We start from the raw sequence: 23,607 nt of genomic DNA, 5'->3' as shown, positions 1-23,607 counted from the left end.
ACTTTTTTAAAAACGGAAGAAGAAAAACAAGAAAAACAGGCGATAAAACGGTGACTTAAAGTGTAAAATGGCGGGAAAATGCGGAAAGTTGTCGGTTGGTGCGTGTGTAGGGCCCTTAAATACCCTATAGCGGTCAGTGTATACCCAGCAGCACGACAGGCCAAGTACTGCCACCGCCGGCAGGTTGGCCATACTTTCCCTATAGGCGCCTACATACGCTCCAAATTCATCGGCCGACCGACCGACCAATTTCGTGGCAGCCTACAGACGTGCCGACTGATTACACTCAGCGATTACAGCGAAACCCTGTTGTTTTGATTTGTTTATCTTAAGTTCATTGAGTGTATATTCTACAAGACCCCGCACGGTTTTAGAGAGGCGCAGAAACAGTGGTTTGCCTTGTTAGATTTAGAGGTAACAAGATAAAAAAAAAATCCGAGAGAAAGCTCTGGGTGAAGAAGCGGCTAATGCAAGGAAAAATATTCGCCTCGTCCTGTTACTTAAGGAGCTGATGATTTTCGTAATAATCTAAGAATGCATGAATCATTCGTTTCAGAGCTCTGAAACATCATCAAACAATTCTTACCGAAAAAGAATAGTCATGAGAGAGGCTATAAGCTGCAAGGTGAGCCTCTTAGCTACATTACGATTTATAGCCGTTGGCAGAAGTTAAGAGAACCTCAAATTCAATGCTCTTATATCCCCACGAGTATTAACTAAAATTATTCCTGAAACTTACAATAAAAGACTTTCACCTAATTTATTTATGTATGTAACATAAAAGCTGACCGGCAAGTAAGAGAAACTCACTTCAAATCCGAATAACAAGGACCACACATGTTGTCGCGCACAACACCTAATATACACAACAGATACATAAGAAATGAAGCATTTAGCGACTGTTATAACTGTTAGAAAGTCACACACTTTGATTTTCATAGAAGAGGCCTTGGATATAGACTGGACTTTTCTAACACTTACAACAATGAAGCAAATATAATATATAAATTAAAGTTCATTGATCGTCGATATTTCGGTTTTCAGCTTTTATTTCCGACAAGTACCGGAAATAAAGCGTAAAAAGAGAGATGCAAAAAGTCGATGGACTTTTATTCTCTATATACGTCACACGAAACCATTATGGATTCGTTAAAAAAATTAAAAAAGTGCTTCACTTCTTGCATATCTGTATTTCCTATACTCCTCGCATGACACGTCCCACAGACATCTGCAGCTATTAAATTTCTTCAGAAACTCTGTCCTTATTGTGTCGTCCGTCTCGCACTCTGTCACGTATTTCAGAACAACAGTTAATCCCACAAGCATTGTCAAAAGTAAGATTTTGTCGGGCAGTTGGCACTACAGCGGTACACACTGTACAGTTTGTTGGGTGGAGTGGAGTGCTCGGAAAGGTCGCGGGGGGCGGTCGGCTATCTGGTGGTCCTTCCTGCCCGACATCCCGACAACAGGAAAGTTTGTCGGTCGGTCAGAACACCTACACACATCCAATTTGTCCGTCGGTGGATGTGCATGAGCCGATCAGAGCTTTGCCATCCCTCAGCAGTTTAGCCGGCGTGTCTTCAGCCAGCAATTGGTTTCCGGCATCGCCTCAATAGGAACTAAACCTGGAAGTGTTTGTTTACGCAGCCAAATAAGTATGCGGGAAATTCTGCACATACAGTGTGGTCAGTGTGGAAATCAAATTGGCAGCAAGGTAAGCCGGCTCAGAATTACGTCTGAATTTTTCTTCGCGGTCACTATGGGAGAAATACGTGGTGAGGTTGTAGTACATTCCTCGGTTCCTCAGTACATACTGGATTTTGGAAACCTTTTGTGGAGAATTTAGCGTCATAGTTGGCATCTACCTTAAATTGCATGCCAGGTCAGGGTTTCCAGTGTTCTCTCTGGAGGGGGGGGGGGGGGGGGCTGAAAGTTACTGAGCTGCGAGTTCGTGTTCATACTATTTGCTGTAGCAGTATGGAAGACAGTTGGTTAAATTTTAGCTAAAACCTGTCGACGAAACGAACATTACTGCATTTGCTCATTCTGTACATCGGACGATGTAAATTTCAGTGCTACTGTGTTTAGTAAACGTTGTTCGTTGGCATCCCGCTTTCAGATATACTACGTACAAATAATGTATACCAATATCTCAGTACTAAGGGTTTGAAAAGTCTTTTTTGCTACCGACCTGTGTAATGGAGTCAAATAATTTCCACCTACTTTTTAGATTCTCGTGGAAGCAGCTAATGTCGAAGCTCTGATAATTGGAAGTGTAAAGATGTTTGTAACCAGTGCAAGGTTTCCAAGAGTGACAAGTAATATAGTAAATAGTCGCTGTATCATATTAGCGAAAAACCACACTTGTTAAAGAAAAAAGGTCAAATGCTTTGTGTATGATTTGTTTAAAAGTAAGAAATAAAAATCAATAATGCTCGAATTTATGCACAACAAATGAGGTGCAGATTGAGAATGCCCAATCCCTCTCCTGGTATCTGAATGACTCTCTCATATTTTAAACCGAAGGATCGTTGCAACTCTTACACCTTCGGGCACAGATGATAGAACTGTTAAGGCCACATAACAAAAGGTTTCGCGGTCCACACAGAACACCAAATATAAAGTATTCAAATTCTAAGGTCAGATGCGTACCTTTAAACTATCAATCGGCTCCTCAATTGCTATACATAATGCTGAGCGACATTAGAGAGGGTCGTCAAATGTGTATCTAACCTGTTTTATTTCTTACATTTAAATTATTTGGCAAAACATTTGATACCGGTAGTTTTTCAAAAATTCTTAGTTTGTTGAGCAAGCATGGTCCTTTCGGCAGCGCATTTGCTTTCCTACTGTCTTGTCATCGAACTGTCTCGAATATAGTACGTGAGGTGAAGGAAGCAGTTTTTCATACGTAAATATCACACCACTGCAGCTCTTAATACTTGAAAGGGCTAGGACCTGAAGAGATTAACTTTTTGACACTCCATTTACATAACTATAAATAGTTAAAATTTCCATCAAAGTTTTCGTAATTAGCCTTCAGCAGTAATTAAACTTTTTTTGTGTGTTTGTACTCTGTAGGATTACCAGCAGGAAGGGCTAGTGGATTGCGAAAATTTTCTGGCAAGCCTCGTTCCGCAGCAGAAAATACCCTTTCGCCTGCGATCACAGCTGTTTCATTCACCGGCTCAGACCCGAAACTGAGTAAAACGAAATGTTTAATCGAAACTATTAAATGATCTAATGGATTAATTAAGCTTCATTGAAAATTTTTGGAGATAGGTTTCGCTAAATGACATCAAAAGTTTGTAGTGTGAACACAAGAAAGTAACAGGAAGTACGTTGCTGAAATTTGTCTCCATTACCTAGCTTAATCATGCCTCAATAGATCTGTGAGTAAACTACCCATCCTGACATGGGTATGAGCCGATGTAAAAGTAACGGTCCTAGGTAACCGGACAGTTTAGAATACTGGTTCCCGAGTAATAATTAGGACGTTCATCGAAAAGCTTTACTGTTTTCCACTCAGTGGAGTTTCTCCACCTTGTCGGCCTAATTTAGAAACGAACCTCAGAATTTTTCTTTCCCCAGGAAAGCAGGTGTTGACAGATGTGAAAATTACCGAACTATCAGTTTAATAAGTCACAGCTGCAAAATAGAACGCGAACTCTTTTCAGACGAATGGAAAAACTGGTAGAAGCCGACCTCGGGGAAAATCAGTTTGGATTCCGTAGAAATATTGGAACACGCGAGGCAATACTGACCTTACGACTTACCTTAGAAGAAAGATTAAGGAAAGGGAAACCTATGTTTCTAGCATTTCTAGATTTAGAGAAAGCTTTTGACAATGTTGACTGGAATACTCTCTTTCAAATTCTAAAGGTGGCAGGGGTAAAATACAGGGAGCGAAAGGTTATTTACAATTTGTACAGAAACCAGATGGCAGTTTTAAGAGTCGAGAGGCATGAAAGGGAAGCAGTGGTTGGGAAGGGAGTAAGACAGGGTTGTAGCCTATCCCCGATGTTATTCAATCTGTATATTGAGCAAGCAGTAAAGGAAACAAAACAAAAATTCGGCGTAGGTATTAAAACCCATGGAGAAGAAATAAAAGCTTTGAGGTTTGCCGATGACATTGTAATTCTGTCGGGGACAGCAAAGCGCTTGGAAGAGCAGTTTAACGGAATGGACAGTGTCTTTAAAGGAGGATATAAGATGAACATCAACAAAAGCAAAACGAGGCTAATGGAAACTAGTCTTAAGTCGGGTGATGCTGAGGGAATTAGATTAGGAAATGAGACACTTAAAGTAATAAAGGAGTTTTGCTATTTGGGGAGCAAAATAACTGATGATGGTCGAAGTAGAGAGGATATAAAATGTAGACTGGCAATGGCAAGGAAAGCGTTTCTAAAGAAGAGAAATTTAACATAGAGTATAGATTTAAGCGTCAGGAAGTCGATTCTGAAAGTATTTGGAGTGTAGCCATGTATGGAAGTGCATGGACGATAAATAGTTTGGACAATAAGAGAATAGCTTTCGAAATGTGGTGCTACAGAAGAATGCTGAAGATTAGATGGGTAGATCACATAACTAATGAGGAGGTATTGAATAGAATTGGCGAGAAGAGGAATTTGTGGCACAACTTGACCAGAAGGGATCGGTTGGTAGGATATGTTCCGAGGCATCAGGGGATCACAAATTTAGCATTGGAGGGCAGCGTGGAGGGTAAAAATCGTAGAGGGAGACCAAGAGATGAATACACTAAGCAGATTCAGAAGGATGTAGGTTGCAGTAAGTACTGGGAGATGAAGCAGCTAGCACAGGATAGAGTAGCATGGAGAGTTGCATCAAACAGGTTTCAGGACTGAAAACACCACACATTTTTTAGTTCTCAGACGTGGAGATATAGATTAATTTTCCGCGAAGTAATATTTTCACTGCTGGGAATATACTGCATGTCGTGCTAGAAGTAAAAGTGAAAATATTCTGTTGATATTTGACGTATTAAACAGGGTGAAGTAGAAAGGCATGTGGGCCGTCGGCCATGTGTGCGGAGTGGACAGTGTTCACTGGCTAGATGTCGCCAAAACGAGAAATATTTTTATCCGTGACTTTTTATCCTGTCAGCTCTTCCAGGTTAATGTCGAAAGAGCGGCCAGTGGGGTCAGTACCTTCATATGCTCTGATATTTTCAGTAAGCAGTGCCCCCTTACCACTGCACTAAAAGACGCAGTCGTTAGTGTCTGTCAGTTCGGATGACAATATGTAATGTTTATCTATCCCCAGATATAAGTTTCCATTATCATGAACTGTTACTGGCACAGCTCCCTGTCCCCTTCCTCTTGTTGGGGGACTTTAATGCCCATGATCCCCAGTGGGCTAGCGACGCTCTCTCTCACAGAGTACTAGAACACCACCTTTAAGAATTGGACGTCCGCCTACTCAACACTGCAGCTGCAACCCATTTCAGTGTGGCCCACAGAACGTTTTCAGCTATTGATCTCGCAGTTTGCAGCCCGAGTATCTTACCCCTGGTTCAGTGGCACGCCCATGGCGATCTTTGTGACAGCGACCATTTTATTGTTCTCTCATTTTCCGCTCGGACATCTAGAACATGTTCCACGTTGGTCGCTTAGGAAAGCTGATTGGCAGGCTTTCTCCTCTGCAGCCACTTTTGTAGCTTGTCGTGTGATGAATATCGACAAATTGGTACAGGATACTATTGATACTACTAATCATGCTACAGCAGCAGCGATATACTTCTCCAGCTCATCCCGACGGCCACCGGTGCAATGGTGGTCTCAAGATACAGCCACAGCTATCAGGGGACACCGCTTTAACAACACATGCGCAATCCCTCTATGAATGGTTTAACAACATTCAAGAGACTGCGTGCGAAATGCGGTTTTTAATAAGGAAAAGGGAGCTGTCGTGTCGGGAGCAATATGCCTCGATTATGTGATCCTGCACCCCATCGTCCCAAGTATGAACTAAGCTCCGCCGCACTTGGGGCTATCCATCACCCATGGCAGTTCCTGGCACCCTTGTCAGTGGTAACATCTGCACTGATCCCGTGGTACACTCCTGGAAATGGAAAAAAGAACACATTGACACCGGTGTGTCAGACCCACCATACTTGCTCCGGACACTGCGAGAGGGCTGTACAAGCAATGATCACACGCACGGCACAGCGGACACACCAGGAACCGCGGTGTTGGCCGTCGAATGGCGCTAGCTGCGCAGCATTTGTGCACCGCCGCCGTCAGTGTCAGCCAGTTTGCCGTGGCATACGGAGCTCCATCGCAGTCTTTAACACTGGTAGCATGCCGCGACAGCGTGGACGTGAACCGTATGTGCAGTTGACGGACTTTGAGCGAGGGCGTATAGTGGGCATGCGGGAGGCCGGGTGGACGTACCGCCGAATTGCTCAACACGTGGGGCGTGAGGTCTCCACAGTACATCGATGTTGTCGCCAGTGGTCGGCGGAAGGTGCACGTGCCCGTCGACCTGGGACCGGACCGCAGCGACGCACGGATGCACGCCAAGACCGTAGGATCCTACGCAGTGCCGTAGGGGACCGCACCGCCACTTCCCAGCAAATTAGGGACACTGTTGCTCCTGGGGTATCGGCGAGGACCATTCGCAACCGTCACCATGAAGCTGGGCTACGGTCCCGCACACCGTTAGGCCGTCTTCCGCTCACGCCCCAACATCGTGCAGCCCGCCTCCAGTGGTGTCGCGACAGGCGTGAATGGAGGGACGAATGGAGACGTGTCGTCTTCAGCGATGAGAGTCGCTTTTGCCTTGGTGCCAATGATGGTCGTATGCGTGTTTGGCGCCGCGCAGGTGAGCGCCACAATCAGGACTGCATACGACCGAGGCACACAGGGCCAACACCCGGCATCATGGTGTGGGGAGCGATCTCCTACACTGGCTGTACACCACTGGTGATCGTCGAGGGGATACTGAATAGTGCACGGTACATCCAAACCGTCATCAAACCCATCGTTCTACCATTCCTAGACCGGCAAGGGAACTTGCTGTTCCAACAGGACAATGCACGTCCGCATGTATCCCGTGCCACCCAACGTGCTCTAGAAGGTGTAAGTCAACTACCCTGACCAGCAAGATCTCCGGATCTGTCCCCCATTGAGCATGTTTGGGACTGGATGAAGCGTCGTCTCACGCGGTCTGCACGTCCAGCACGAACGCTGGTCCAACTGAGGCGCCAGGTGGAAATGGCATGGCAAGCCGTTCCACAGGACTACATCCAGCATCTCTACGATCGTCTCCATGAGAGAATAGCAGCCTGCATTGCTGCGAAAGGTGGATATACACTGTACTAGTGCCGACATTGTGCATGCTCTGTTGCCTGTGTCTATGTGCCTCTGGTTCTGTCAGTGTGATCATGTGATGTATCTGACCCCAGGAATGTGTCAATAAAGTTTCCCCTTCCTGGGAAAATGAATTCCCGGTGTTCTTATTTCAATTTCCAGGAGTGTACTTGCCGAATGTTTTGTAGCACACTTTGATGAAGTTTCCGCTTTCAGTAATTACCATCCTCATTTCCTGGCCCTGAAACACCTTACTGTGTGCCGCCCGCTATCTTTCCATGCACATGGCTCTCTATTATACAATGTCCGTTTTAGTGAACGGGAGCTTCGCAGTGCTTTGGCAGTGTGTGGCAATATGGGACCTGGACGCAACAAAATTGACAGCTAAATGCTCAAACATCTTCATGCCGTCAGCATGAAATATATCCTATGTCTTTTTAATTGCAATTGGCAGAAAGAAATATTTCCCTCCCATTTACGGTAAAGTATTGTTATTCCTGTCCCGAAACTGGGTAAGTACCCACATATTTTAACTAATTACCGACCATTCTCGTTAGCGAATGGGCTGTGTAAGCTATTCAAACAAATTGTCAGGGGCCATCATTGTTGGTGCCTTGAAGTCTGAGGGCATATACCGATTCCAAAGCGTTTCTGGTCCACCATAAATCACCTGGTTCGTTTGGAATCGGCAATGCTTTCGCGTATCGCCGATATCTGATAGCTGTGTTCTTTGACCTACAGAAGGCATACTATACCACCTGGGCGACATCACACTGCATTAGTGGAGTTTATGGGCCAGTTTACCCATTTTTATGCAGAATTTCCTATCTTTTTTTTTCCAAATACTGTTAGCAACCTCTATGTGCAGGAAACTGGAGTCCCTCAGGGATCGGTTCTGAACGTAACGATGTTTGCTATCGCCATCAGTGGTATTGTAAATGCAGTGGGCCCCGCAGTTCCTCTGTCACTGTACATGGATCTCTGCCTGCGCTATGCCTCTGCGTCACTGTGCACCACTGAGCGCCAGCTTCAGGGGGCTGTCTGGAGAGTCCATGACTGGGTCCTGAAACACAACCACCAATATTCCCCTGCACAATCACTAGTTATGCATTTTTGTTGACTCCAAATTGTGCACCCACACCCATAAATTTATTTTGGTGACCAGTTACTAGAAATGGTTAACTTTTGCCAATTCGTAGGCATTTCGACTACACGCTAACTTGGCCCTCGCATGTCAGCCAGCTTAACTTGCATTAAGAAGCTGAATGCTCTCCGTTTTCTTAGCCAATCCTCATAGGGCGCGGACTGTACAGTTCTTCTGAGGTTTTACAAAGCACTTATTTATCCTGCTTGGACTACGGATGCGTTGCCTGTGGGTCGGCAGGATTGTCGGTACTGAGCTTGCTGGAGGCTGTTAACCACGCTGACTAGCGGTTGGAGTTCCATACGAGCCCTGTGGAAGCCGGTATCACATCACAATGGGTTAGGAGACAGTAGCTTCTGGCAAGTTACACAGTCACGGTCTGTGAGATGCCTACCCACCCATGTCACTCAACACTGTTCCACAATCCCCACAGGAGACTCGTCACTCTTCAGCGGGTTCGTACTTGGCTACCGCGGGGCCTCAGCCTTTGCAACATTTTTCCCTCCCATACAGCGTGTCTGTCGTCCTGCTATTCTTTTTCCCCTCCCTTGGGAAATATGTCTGGGGAATTCTCTACAGTGTTCTGCATTCTGTCGCTGGTGTACGAACAGTCTCACCTTTATTTTTGGCTCCCTTTTCCTATCTTTGTTTCCCTTCTCTCGTTCCTCCGCTTCAGCGTTAGAGAATGCTCTTTTTTTCTCTTTCCTCCCTGTGCGTTTCTGAAGGCTGGCCCACGGGTCTGACACGTAACGGATGACTAGGTAACGTGTAATTCAAAGCCCCAGGTAGACAGGTAGGGTTCACATGTACCGCCTGGTACAGGCCAGGCACAGGGAGGGGTAATTGCCTGAGCTGCAACCTTCCCAAATTGCAGATTAGTCGCTGTGTCAGATGTTCGGGAGGTGTGACCTGAGGTGTAAACAATCATCTAAGACGGGTGCTCCCCCTTGTGGAGGGAGCCCCCAGTTGGAAGGAGCGCACCATCAGAGACGCTGCCAACCATGGGGATATTCTTGCAATGAGTCACTCATCTTCCCAATCAACGTCTACAAAACGTAAACGTAATGAAGCTATTGATTCGAAGACCCTTCCTGCTGCACTACAGTTCCGGTCAGTCCTTCACCACGGTCAATCCGTTTATTATTGAGGAAGGTGTTGATGCAATTGCTGGCCCTGTGTAATCCTGATCTCGTTTACAAACTGGCACTTTGCTTTTTGAGACTGCTTCTGATTCTCAAACACAACTTCTGCTTGCTGCCTCGCTTCTCCACAGCTACCCTGTTGATGTCAAGGCCAACAAAGCTTTGAATTCTTCCTGTGGTGTAATTAACACAGGCTGTTCGACGGTCTAACCGAGGCCGAAACACAGTCTTAACTCTCTGGTCAGGGTGTCATCGCCATCCATTGTGTAATGAAAAAGGTAGATTATTCCTTAGAGCCCACGCATACTCTTTTCCTCACCTTTGATAGAGTGGTGCTGCCGTCAAAGATGAAAGCAGGCTATGAAATTATCACAGTCCGGCCATACATTCAGAACCCGATGTGCTGCTGTCAGTGTCATCGTTTTAACCACACTAGAATATCTTGTTGACACCAGCCAAATGTGTAACCTGCGGCAGGGATACACACACGGACGATTGTCCACCTCCTCTTCCCCACTGTATCAACTGAATGGCGGCCATGCCGCCTCGTCTGGATTGTCCCATGTACCTAGATGAGTGGGTTGTCAAAGAGGTTCAGGTAATGGAAAAAGTGCCTGACCTAGTAGATCGCAAGTTACTGGCTTGTCGCAAACCCTGTGTTCTCCCGTCTGGCACCTACAGTTCTGTTCTTCTTACCCTCGATCCATGAAGGACATGGCCACGCAAACATGCGACCTGAAATTCGGCTCTGAGGTTGTGAAGTCGCCCAGTGTCAAGGTAGCATCGCCATCCCCCCGTCCTGCTGTGCAAAAAACGGTCAAACTCTCGCCTCAAGTGGCGAAGCGGCCAACTACACAATCAGTAGGCAGGAAAAGACAGAAGTAGTACTCCCATGACGACTTCCTCCGTCCCTCCAGCCAAACGCTCGAGACTTCCTCTAACCAGAAAGGCTCGAAGAAGTCTGCCAAAGGGAAACAGTCTTCCCCTTCACCAACTTGAAGATTCTGTTCGATGGTGTCGCCACGTGGTACTTAACCCAGCCACCCTCTGTCTCGTCGGTGCGCACCACCAACCGTTTTACAGCATTTGACTCTACAGACCGACGGCACGAGCAAGCCGATGCTTCTGTGGACCTCGTGGAGCAGGATCCTCCTGCTCCTGTGCCCTGTAGTAGCGACTCCACACCGGCTATCACTCGGCAACCACCGAGTTTACACGCCTCCATCTCTTCCTCCTCATGAATGTCCTCCAATGGAACGTCCACGGCCTTTGGTCCCACAGAGGATTAACGGCTGCTTTTAGCATCGCAGCATTCCCTTGTACTCTATCAGGAAACGAAATTTCGCCCTCACAACCACTTTGAGCTTTCACATTAGTTACCGATTCGTTTTGACCTTCCCCTTGAGGTCGGCATTCAGTCCTATGGGGGTGTCATGCTGCTCTTATGGAATGACATTCATAGTCAACCCATCTCCCTGACTACCTGTCTTCAAGCTGCTGCAGTTCGCCTTTTTCCTTCCCTGCCTGCCTTTCTCCTTTGAACCATTTATGTACCTTCGTCCTTCGATGTCACCAGGACAGACTTCCTTCAGCTTATTTGGCAGCTACATCCCCCGTTTTTGCTACTCGGTGACTAATGCGCATTATCCACTCTGGGATTCTCTCAGGACCTGTCAGAGGTGCCCTCTTTGCTGACCACCTTAACTAACTCATCCTCTTCTGCCTTAACACTGGAGCACCCACTTTACTTTGACTCCTCGCACACCTATTCTCATTTTGACATATTCTTCTTCACTGCCCATTTTTCCTATCGTCTTGAGTGGTCCGTTCTGACACTTCCTCGAGCGACCATTTCCTGTGTTCTCTCTGTTTGCTGACTCCTACCCTATCCACATGCACCCCCCAATGGTAGCTTACTAAGGCTGACTGGCAGCTTTACTACTCCCTGGCGACCTCCGAAGAACAAGATTTCCCCAGTTGTGATGACCAGGTGGATTATCTCACGAATGTTATCTTTACTGCTGCAGAACTTTCCATTCCTCGCACTTCCCCTATACCATGTCGTGTTCCAGTCCCTTGGTGGGCTTGGGCATGCCGCGATGCAATTCGCGCGTGGAGACGAGCTCTCCACGTTTTTCACCGTCATCCTATGATGGAAAACTGCATTCATTGTAAACAGATGCGTGCAAAGTGTCGTCGCATCCTTCGGGTTAGGAAACGAGATAGCTGGATTTCATTCACTAGTTCTTTTAACAGTTCCACCACTTCCTCTGTCGTGTGGGCCAACCTCCAACAGCTCGCTGGCGCAAAGATCCATTCCCCAATTTCCGGCCTGACAGTAGCAGACGATGTTATCTTGGACCCTCTTCCTGTCTCCAACACCTTGGTCCACCATTTTGCCGAAGTTTCGAGCTCTTCCCATTATCACCCTGCCTTCCTCCATTGGAAACGAAGAGGAGCTGGCTTGGGCGGTACCCTTCTCTTCTACGAATCGTGAGTACTTCAATGCCGCCTTTACGATGAGGGGGCCAGATCATGCTCTGTTTATCCTGATCCTCTGCCCCAGGGCCAGACGCCATCCGCATTCAGATGTGTAGCACCTTTCTCTTGCAGGGAAGCAATTTCTGCTTAACACATACAACTGCGTCTGGTTAGAGGGCACATTTTCCAGACGCTGGCCTGAAGCCACCGTCGTACCCATACCTAAGCCCAGCTAGGACAAAAATCTTCCTTCTAGCTACCGCCCCATCTCTCTTACCAGCTGCGTTTGCAAGGTGATGGAACGTACGATTCATCCCTGGCTGGTAATTTTGCTAGAGTCTCGCAATTTACTGACGAATGTACAGTGTGGATTTCGAGCACGACGTTTGGCAGTTGACCATCTAGTTACTCTGTCCACCTGTGTCATGAATGGCTTTCTGCGGAAATCAGACACCGGCCGTGTTTTTCCATTTGGAGAAGGCCTATGACACCTGCTGAAGTACTGGTATCCTCCATACTCTTTACACGTGGGGTTTCCGTGGGCACCTGCCATGTTTTCTTCAGGCATTTTTACAAGAGCGAGATTTCAGGGTGCGAGTGGGTTCTGCCTTGTTGGACACATTTATCCAGGAAAACAGTGTGCCTCAGGGTTCTGCCCTGAGTGTCGACCTCTTTGCTATTACTATTAACCCTATAATGGCCTTTCTCCCACTGGGCATCTCTGGCTCCCATTTTGTTGACGATTTTGCCATCTATTGCAGTTCTCCATGGACCTCTCTCTCTGAGTGGCGTCTTCAGCGCTGTCTTGATCGTCTTTACCCCTGGAGCATCGACAATGGGTTTCGCTTTTCCACTGACAAAATAGTCTGTATGAATTACTGGCAGCGCAAATGGTTTCTCCCACCATCACTACATCTTGGGCGCCTTGCCCTTCCATTCCTTGAAACTACTAAATTCCTGGGTCTCGTGCTCGATAGGAAGCTCTTGGTCCTCCCATGTGTCTTACCTGGCAGCCCGCTTTACATGGTTTCTCAATGCCCTACGTGTTCTCAATGTTACTTCCTGGGGTGCCGATCGAACCATCCTACACTGTTTGTGCCAGTCCTTTGTCCGTTCGAAACTAGACTATGGGTGCTTTGTTTATGCATCTGTACGCCCATCCCTCTTAGCCCGTCTCAACACCATCCACCATCATGGCATACATTTGGCCATGGGCGCCTTCTACACCAGCCCAGTTGAGAGTCCGTATGCTGAAGCTGCTGAACTACCACTGTCCCGAATGAGATTTTCACTCTGCAGCGGATTGTGCGCTGATATGAAACTTCCTGACATATTAAAACTGTGTGCTGGACCGAGACTCTAACTCGGGACCTTTGCCTTTCGCGGGCAAGTGCTCTACCAACTGAGCTACCCAAGCATGGCTCACGCCCCGTCCTCACAGCTTTACTTCTGCCAGGTTCGCAGGCGAGCTTCTGTAAAGTTTGGAAGGTAGGAGACAAGGAACTGGCAGAATAGCTGTGAGGATGGGTCGTGAGTCGTGCTTGAGTAGCTCAGTTGGTAGGGCACTTGCCCGCGAAAGGCAAAGGTCCCGAGCTCGAGTCTTTGTCCGGCACACAGTTTTAATCTGCCAGGAAGTTTCATACCACATTGCTGGAACTTCCTCCTCAGCTGGTATGCGTACCGTTGGTCTGCCATGCATGGCCACTCGTCCTATGCCTCCTTTGATGATTCCTTTGACCATCACTATGGGGCTTGTCGTTTTTATCTGTTCCCTCCTGGATTCCACTTTCGGCACTTGCTACGGCGGTTTAACGTCACGCTACCTGCACCTTTCCCGGTGGGTGTGAACCCTTCACCACCTTGGCTTCGTGAATTGGCCCCCTGTTAACCTTGGCCTTCATTCGCTTCCTAAGGACGCTACGGCAGCCTCGATCTATCGCCTCCAATTTCATGACCTTCACATGAAACTTCGCCATAGTACTCTTGTCTACACTGATGGCTCTCGCACTGGCCATGGGGTCGGGTGTACCTTCGTCATTGGCACCTGTGTCTTTCGATATCAGCTTCCGGCACACTCCTCAGTATTTACAGCCGAGCTCTTTGCCTTGTATCAGGCCACGCAGTACATCTGGCGACACAGCCTTTTCAATTGTGACTCACTCAGTGCCCTCCAAAGGCTATGTGCACTGTACACTGCTCATCCCTTAGTGCAGCAGGTACAGGAAACCTGTCACTTGCTCACTGTTGTGGAGCCAGTGTCACGTTTCTGTGGGTCCCTGGTCATGTCGGTCTGCCAGGAAACGACGCTGCTGATGTAGCTACCAAGGCTGCGGTCCTTGTACCTCAGCCCGCGAGTACCTATATTCTCTCCGATGTTATCTGCGTTGTTGTCAGGAGGTGGAGTCCCTCTGGCATCGCCAATGGTCCTCTCTTCACGGGAATAAGCTTATTAAGCCTCTCCAAGCGCTTTGGACGACCACCTCTCGGCCCTCCCTCTGGGAGGAGATTTTAACTCGGCTGTGTATTGGGAACTGCCTTTCTAGCTATCGTCATTTGCTAAGTGGCGCTACCCCACCACTTTGTGAATATAGCGCCTAAATTTTAACTATCCGCCGCTTTCTCTTGAATGCCCTTTTTAACAATTTACATTACAGCTCGGGTTTACCATCTGATTTATGAGCCGTTTTAGTGAATGACCCGCGGGCGCAGTTGTTTTTGCGCTCTAAAGCAAAACAAAACAACTGTTCCACAATCTGCTGTTCAGACTGTTTGTGCATAGGCCAAAACTGGAAAGACCAACTGGGATCAGACTCAGTTTCCCACTGAAGAACCTCCTACAGCGTCTGTTAGCCTCTGTTAGTCTGTGTTCCTACAGTTCCCTCTAGACACCCCCCATGGGCCGTACAGTCTCCTGCGATAGGGATGGACCTCTTGTTGCCCCAAGAAGGATGTTAATTCTACCCTTCTCAGACAAGTTTCTTTCAATCCTTCACTATTTTAATTCGGTATGCATTTACACAAATGGATCGAAAGTTAACAACAGTCAGTTACTTTTGCACATGCAGGTAGACAAGAGAAAAACACTATGCTGAGTGCCTGCAGTGTGTACGCTGTGAAGTTGATTGCCGTATCTCTGGCTTTCCAGTATGTACAATGCCACGTCACGACGATATTTCTGATCTGCAGTGATTCCATGAGTTACTTAAAAGGCATAACCATGTGCTATCCCATAAATCATTTGGTCACAAACATCTGGAAGCTACTGCCTGACATCTACGGCTCTGGACAGATGGTGAGCTGCATCTGGACGCAGTCACATAGGCATTCCAGCAAATGAACTCGCCGATCGTCTATCTAAATACGCAGCTGCAGGAGATCAGCTGGACATCGGGATATCAGGCCCAGACGTCAGATTACAACTCCAAGGCAATAATTTGAGGCTCTGGGAATTGGAATGGCAGGCTGCTACGACCCAAAACAAGTTGAGAGCGATTGAAGGCTCCAGTAAGGCTCTCGGAAAGATGCCATTGTGTCGTGCCGACTACACATTGACCATACGACTGACCCACAAGTTCCTTCTGTGTCAGGATGGTGGTCCTCACTGCAGCTGCGGTAGCATACTGACGATAGCGCATGTTCTTGTTGAAGTGCACCATTCTGGCTGATCTGCGGCATGGTCTCAGCTTGCCTATCTCACTACCTAAGGTGCTTATGGATGCCGTGCAACCACTGCCAAAGTGTTGCATTTCCTGAGGGAGAGTGGATTTTATCCTAACATATAATACTCTTCCACTTCCAATGTTTAAGAGCGGTTGTCGGGGCGACTGCCTTCCCCTTTGGCAGGTACCCATCGCGCAACCACAGATTCCTTTCCCCCCCAGGGGGTCCACAACTCTTTTGTGGATACATGCGTAGCGAGCACGGGACCCCGAGCTAATGTGGCCCTCCTTCCTTTCCGGGCTGCATACCTTCCCTTTCCTCATCCTTCCCCCTCCCCCATCTTCGCCCCCCCCCCTCACCTCTGGCTCTTTCCTTCCCTTTCTCCCCCTCTGGGAGTATGGTTTGTGCCTACGTCCGGAGACGGACGCTCTAAACTACTACAAATTCCTTGCTTTCTATACTTGCAAGTCTTCGTCCTTCCTCTGTCCTTCTCTTTTCCTTCCCGCTTCTATCTGCACTTTTCTCCGCTGCGGCGTGTCTGAAGGCCGACCCACGCACTTCCATGCGTAGCCGGTGACGGGGTAACGCGTAATTCCCCACCCCGGGTAGACAGGTAGGACACATACGTACCCCCTGGTAACGGCCAGGCCCAGGGAGGGGTGATTACCTGAGCTGATACCTTCCGAAAGTGCCGATTGGTCCCTCTGTTCGTTTGTCGGGAGGTGTGACCTGAGGTGTGAACAATCACCTAAGGCGGGAGTGCCCTCAGTGAGGGCCCCCACAAGGGAGGAGTGCGTCATCGGAGGCGCTGGTAATCATGGAGGATTCTTCCGCAATGGTTTCCTCACCTTCCACTATGTCTGCTCACAAACGTAAGTATACTGAGTCGTAGCCACAGACAGTTCTTCCATCGTTGCCACAGTTCCTTGTAGTTTCTCGGTCTGACGAAGGTCACGACTTCTCCACGGTCAACTCTTTCATTATTCAGAAAGTTCTCGACGCAATTGCAGGTCCTGTAAAGTCTTGTTCCAGATTACGGAATGGCACCCTGTTGTTAGAAACAGTCAGTGCCCTCCAGGCACAAAAATTGCTGCGTACTTCTCTGCTCCACACCTTCCCTGTCCGGGTGGAACCGCACCGTACCTTAAATTCCTCGCGTGGAGTCGTTTATACACGGTCCCTCGATGGTTTGTCTGACGAAGAAATTCAGCACTACCTGTCTGACCAGGGCGTCACGGCTGTTCATAGAGTCATGAAAAGGGTTGACACGAACATCATTCCAACCCGCACTGTCTTCTTGACATTTGACAAAGTTCAACTCCCATCGAAAATCAAAGCGGGCTATGAGATAATTTCCGTTCGCCCTTACGTCCCAAACCCTACGCGTTGCTATCGGTGTCAGCGGTTCAATCACACCAGCCAGTCCTGTTCCAATCCGGCCAAATGTGTTACGTGTGGCAAGGATGCCCATGAGGGTGCTTGTCCACCTCCATCCCCTCACTGCATCAACTGTATGGGTGACCACGCTGCTTCCTCTCGAGATTGCCCCGTTTTTAAGGACGAAAAGCTCATCCAGGAAATAAGAGTGAAGGAAAAGGTGTCGACCTTTGCTGCTCGAAAATTATTCGCCAGTCGCAAGCCCACCGTGCCTCAGACAGGAAAATGCAGCACTGTGCTTGCTTCTCCTCGGCCAACAAAGGAGGCGGCCACGCAGTCTTGCGACCTCACCCTTAGTGCCACGGTCGTCAGATCGGCCAGCGCAAAGATAGCCCATTCAACCTCACCACTTTCGCCTGCCCACTCTATGGTTCACCCTTCGTCGGGTTCTGCTAAATCTCGAGCCCAAAAGTCAGACGCCAAGTCTTCGAAAAAAGAGCATACTCGTGAAGAGTTTTTACGTACCGCCATCGGTTCCTCCTTCATCTAAACATCATACTTCCAAGAAGGCTACAAAGAAACCCAGTTTCTCACCTTCTCCGCCAAGGCGTGTCCCATCTACAGCACCACCTGGCGGAAATCGCCCTCGGCCGTCTTCTGTGTCGCCGAGGCGCACTGCTGGTGGCCGGTCAACCGGCCGATCGCTGGTGGCAGGGGCTGCTCCTGACCAACCTATGGATCAGGATCTTCTGCCTTCGGCTGAATGCCATTCCATGCTGTCGGTCGCAAGCTCTGAGCAGTCGTTGAGTTGACAGCACCCTTGGTCACATTCCTCTATTTTCTGTTCACCCTATGTCCATTATCCACTGGAATATCCGCGGCATTCGAGCCAATCGGGATGAATTGTCGGTCCTCTTACGATCCTACTCGCTGGTCATCTTCTGTCTTCAGGAAACAAAGCTGCATCCCCATGACCGCTTTGTTCTCCCTCATTTTCAGTCCGTCCGATACGACCTCCCCTCTGTTGAAGGCACTCCTGCCCATGGAGGACTCATGATTCTTCTCCATGATACTCTCCACTATCACCCAATCCCCTTAAACAGTTCCTTCCAAGCTGTCGCCGTCCGTCTTTCCCTTTCTGGATACACGTTCTCTCTTTGTACTGTATACATCCCAACATCCACACCAATGGCACGAGCTGATCTCCTTCATCTTCTTGGTCAGCTTCCACCCCCCCCCCCCCTATTTGCTGGTTGGGGACTTCAATGCCCACCACCCGCTTTGGGGATCTCCACATCCTTGTCCACGTGGCTCCCTATTGCTAGACGTCTTCCACCAAGCGGATCTAGTTTGCGTCAACACTGGGGTTCCCACATTTTTGTCTGCCTCCACGACAAATTTATCTCATTTGGACCTTGCGGTCGGTACTGTTCCGCTAGCTCGGTGCTTCGAATGGTTCGCCCTTGATGGTACACACTCGAGTAACCACTTTCCATGTTTCCTTAGACTGCAGCCTCAACTGCCATATATGCGCCCGCGACGCTGTAAGTTTGCCCAAGCCGATTGGACGCTTTTTTCGTCTGTAGCAACATTCGATGACCGTCGCTTTCCCAGCGTCGACGATGAGGTCACACATATTACCGACGTTATTCTTACAGCTTCGGAACGTTGAATACCACGCACCTCCGAATTGCCCCGGCGCCCCCCAGTTCCTTGGTGGAACGAGGCATGCCGTGACGCAATACGTGAGCGGCGACGTGCTCTTCGCATTTTCCGTCACAATCCTACTTTGGCCAACTGTATCCGCTATAAGCAGCTCCGTGCGCGATGCCGTCGCGTCATCCGCGATAGCAAGAAGGCAAGCTGGAAATTCTTTATTAGCTCATTTAACACCTTCACTCCCTCCTCAGAAGTTTGGAGTCGGCTTCGACGGTTCTCAGGCGCGCCTAGTTTCTCCCCGGTCTCTGGGCTCACTGTTCCGCATGGTACATTAGTGGACCCCGTCGCAATTTCTAACTCATTGGGTCAGCACTTTGCTGAGATTTCGAGCTCTTCCAATTACCCGCCAGCGTTTCTCCCGAAGAAACGTGCAGCGGAAGCGCGACCTCTTGCTTTCTCCTCTCCAAATCGCGAAAGCTACAATACTGTTTTCTCCATGCGGGAACTCCATCATGCACTCTCTTCTTCTCGCTCCTCCGCCCAGGACCGGATGGTATCCACGTCCAAATGTTGCTGCATTTATCAACCCATAGTCTGCGTTACCTCCTTCGCCTTTATAATCGAATTTGGACCGACAATACTTTTCCCCGACGATGGCGGGAAGCTGTCGTCGTTCCTATTCCGAAACCTGGAAAGGACAAACATCTCCCCTCTAGCTATCGCCCCATTTCTCTCACGAGTAGTGTCTGTAAGGTTTTGGAGCGTATGGTGAATTACCGTTTAGCTTGGTGGCTGGAATCCCGCAGTCTTTTAACACCAGCCCAATGCGGATTTCGGAAGCATCGTTCTGCAGTTGACCATCTTGTTGCTCTCTCCACTTCTATCATGAACAATTTTCTCCGGAAACGCCAAACGGTAGCAATATTTTTTGATCTGGAGAGAGCATACGATACCTGTTGGAGGACAGGCATCCTCCGCACACTGTTCTCTTGGGGCTTTCGAGGCCGGTTGCCCCTTATTCTTCACGAATTTATGGCAGAGCGCACTTTTAGGGTGCAGGTGAACACTACTCTCTCCCGTACTTTCTCCCAAGAAAACGGGGTACCCCAGGGATCCGTGCTGAGTGTTGTACTGTTTGCCATCGCCATAAATCCAATTATGGATTGTCTCCTTCCTGATGTCTCGGGCTCCCACTTTGTGGACGATTTTGCGATCTACTACAGCTCTCAACGGACCAGCCCCCCCCCCCCCCTGCGGGTCCGGGGATTAGAGTAGGCCCGAGGTATTCCTGCCTGTCGTAAGAGGCGACTACAAGGAGTCCATCCCCCTCACGGGGGTAGTTAGCGCCTGCGTCCGGAGACGGACTGTTCCACGACCTATAACTGTGATCTTTTTGGTTTTTCACTTCTCGTTTCTTCCTTCCTTTAGTTGGTTCCTTTCTTTGCTCTTCTCCACCTCACTGTCTTCCTTACTCTTTCCCTTGACTTCTCCTTGCCTTCTCATTGCCTTCTTCTCCTTGACTGCTCATTGCCTTCTTCTCCTTGACTGCTCATTGCCTTTTCCTCCTTGCCTTCTCATTGCCTTTTCCTCCTTGCCTTCTCATTGCCTTCTCCTCCTTGCCTTCTCATTGCCTTCTCCTCCTTGCCTTCTCATTGCCTTCTCCTCCTTGCCTTCTCATTGCCTTCTTCTCATTGCCTTCTTCTCATTGCCTTCTTCTCATTGCCTTCTTCTCATTGCCTTCTTCTCATTGCCTTCTTCTCATTGCCTTCTTCTCATTGCCTTCTTCTCATTGCCTTCTTCTCATTGCCTTCTTCTCATTGCCTTCTTCTCATTGCCTTCTTCTCATTGCCTTCTTCTCCTTGCCTTCTTCTCCTTGCCTTCTCTGGTCTCCGCCTCGGCGTTTGAGACAGTCTGTCCTCTTTCTCCCTCTCCCTTCTTTTTCCTCTTCTTCCTTCCTCCCTGTGCGTGCCTGAAGGCTGACCCACGCGTTCGCACGCGTAGCCGGTGATGGGGTAACGCGTAATTCCCCGCCCTGGGTAGACATGTAAGGCACGCGCGTACCCCCTGGTAAAGGCCAGGCCTGGGGAGGGGTGATTGCCTGAGCTGATACCTTCTGACCATGCCGATTGGTCCCTCCATCTGTTTCTCGGGAGGTGTGACCTGAGGTGTAAACATTCACCTAAGGCGGTAGTGCCCTCTGAGAGGGTCCCCACAAGGAAGGAGCGCGCCATCGGAGACGCTGGCAATCATGGGGGATTCCTCCGCAATGGATTCTACTATATCTCTCTCGACTTCTGCCCAAAAACGGAAACGTGACCAGCCACCAGTGACAAAAGTACTACCGCCTGCCCCACAGTTCCTCGTCGTTTCTCGATCTGAGGACGGAAAGGAATTTTCCTCTGTCAACCCTTTCGTTATCCAGAAGGGCGTAGATACCATAGCCGGATCTGTCAAATCTTGTACCAGGTTGCGTAACGGTACCTTATTACTAGAAACTGAGAGTGCCTTTCAGGCACAAAAACTGCTTCAGGCCACACTCCTGTACACGTTCCCTGTCCGGGTGGAGGCCCACCGAAATTTGAATTCGTCTCGTGGTGTAGTCTATACTAGCTCCCTCGACGGATTGACTGACGAGGAGATTCAATCTTTCCTCGCTGAGCAGGGCGTGACGGCTGTCCATAGGGTCATGAAAAGGGTTAACAATGACCTTGTACCGACCCGGACACTCTTCTTGACCTTCGATAGTGTTAAGCTGCCATCGCGCATCAAGGCGGGCTACGAGGTTATTTCTGTTCGCCCCTATGTCCCGACACCTACGCGCTGCTACCAGTGTCAGCGTTTCAGTCACACTCGACAGTCTTGTTCCAATGCGGCTAAATGTGTCACTTGTGGCAGGGATGCCCATGAGGGTGACTGTCCACCTCCGTCTCCTCATTGTGTGAACTGTCAGGGTGACCATGCCGCATCCTCCCGCGACTGTCCTGTCTATAAGGAAGAACGCTGTATCCAAGAAATTCGGGTCAAAGAGAAAGTGTCCACCTCGGCTGCTCGCAAGCTATTGGCTAGTAGGAAGCCCGCGCTGCTCCCAGCGGGGATATACAGTACTGTCCTCGCCTCTCCTCGGACTACCAGGGAGGTAGCAACCCAGACATGCGATCTGACCTTCAGCACCACGGTCGTCCGTTCGGCCAGTGCTAAGATCGCGCGGTCGACGTCTCCTCTTCCTCCCACCACCCCACAGACACCAGCCCCTTCATCAGCTTCTGCTAAGACGAAGACCCCGAAGTCAGATGCACGGGCCTTCAAGAAGGAACCATCCCGTGCAGACTTCCTACATACCTCAACCTCCCAGCCTTCGACCGGTACTTCCACCAAACGTCCTTCCAAAAAGGCTCATAGGAAGCACAGTTCTCCTTCTCCGCCACGGCGCATTTCTTCACCTGCGCCACCCAGCGGTTGCCGTCCCAGGCCGTCATCCGTTTCGCCTGGCCGCACCGCTGGTAGCCGTACATCTGGCCGTTCACCGGCGGAGGAAGCTCCCCCTCCCGGCCATCCTCCCGAGATGGCCGATGAACCTCTAGACCCAATGGACGATGACTGTCCGCCTACTGATAGCGGCGGCAGTGCTCGCTCGAAGCCAGGCCCTAAGCGGCCTTCGAGGTGACCCCTTCTATCATCTTCCTTTTCTTACGATGGCACTTATTCACTGGAATATTCGCAGCATTCGCTCCAACCGAGAGGACTTGAAGTAGCTGCTCCGCTTGCACCGTCCGCTCGTCGTAGCCCTCCAGGAAACGAAGCTATGCCCGTGCGATCAAATTGCCTTGGCACACTACACCTCTGTGCGTTTTGACCTACCCCCTATGGTAGGTATCCCAGCTCATGGAGGGGTTATGTTGCTGGTCCGGGATGATATTTACTACGATCCCATCACGTTGCACACCGGCCTGCAGGCAGTTGCCATCCGCATTACTCTCCCCACTTTTACGTTTTCCTTTTGTACCGTTTACACTCCATCGTCATCTGCCGTTACCAGGGCAGACATGATGCAACTTGTTGCTCAGCTACCTGCACCATTTTTGTTAACTGGAGACTTCAATGCCCACCATCCCCTTTGGGGCTCTCCAGCATCCTGCCCGAGGGGCTCCCTGTTAGCAGACCTTTTCAACCAGCTCACTCTTGTCTGCCTCAATACTGGCGCCCCTACTTTTCTTTCGGACACATCTCACACCTATTCCCATTTAGACCTCTCTATATGTACTCCCCAACTTGCACGCCGGTTTGAGTGGTATGCACTTTCTGATACATATTCGAGTGACCACTTCCCGTGTGTTATCCATCTCCTGCAGCATACCCCCTCCCCGTGCTCCTCTAGTTGGACCATCTCCAAGGCAGACTGGGGGCTCTTCTCTTCCAGGGCGACCTTTCAGGATCAAACCTTCACAAGCTGCGATCGTCAGGTCGCACACCTCATGGAAGTCATTCTCGCTGCTGCTGAATATTCCATCCCTCACCCTACTTCTTCTCCACGTCGCGTACCGGTCCCCTGGTGGACCGCAGCATGTAGAGACGCTTTACGTGCTCGTCGACGTGCTTTACGCACATTTCAACGCAACCCTACAGTGGCGAATTGTATCAATTATAAACGATTACGTGCTCAGTGTCGTCGTATTATCAAAGAAAGCAAGAAAGCCAGCTGGGCTGCTTTCACAAGCACCTTCAACAGTTTTACTCCTTCTTCTGTTGTCCGGGGTAGCCTGCGCCGGCTATCTGGCACTAAGGTCCACTCACCAGTTTCTGGCTTGAAGGTCGC

General features: G+C 49.2%; 1 protein-coding gene across 1 annotated transcript in view; it reads left to right on the top strand.

Moving 5' to 3' along the window:
• Positions 1-1,657: 1,657 nt before the first annotated feature.
• LOC126184087 (tubulin beta chain-like) overlaps positions 1,658-23,607 on the top strand; it is a 124,016-nt gene continuing 102,066 nt past the window's right edge. Inside the window, exon 1 of the mRNA XM_049926443.1 lies at positions 1,658-1,714. Within this exon, the coding sequence (XP_049782400.1) occupies positions 1,658-1,714 (57 nt within the window). The remainder of the gene's footprint in view (positions 1,715-23,607) is intronic.

This window comes from Schistocerca cancellata, chromosome 4, assembly GCF_023864275.1.
Source record: "Schistocerca cancellata isolate TAMUIC-IGC-003103 chromosome 4, iqSchCanc2.1, whole genome shotgun sequence".
Lineage (NCBI taxonomy): Eukaryota > Metazoa > Arthropoda > Insecta > Orthoptera > Acrididae > Schistocerca > Schistocerca cancellata.
Note: the sequence above shows the minus strand (reverse complement) of the source record. Positions and strands in the feature narration are given on the sequence as shown.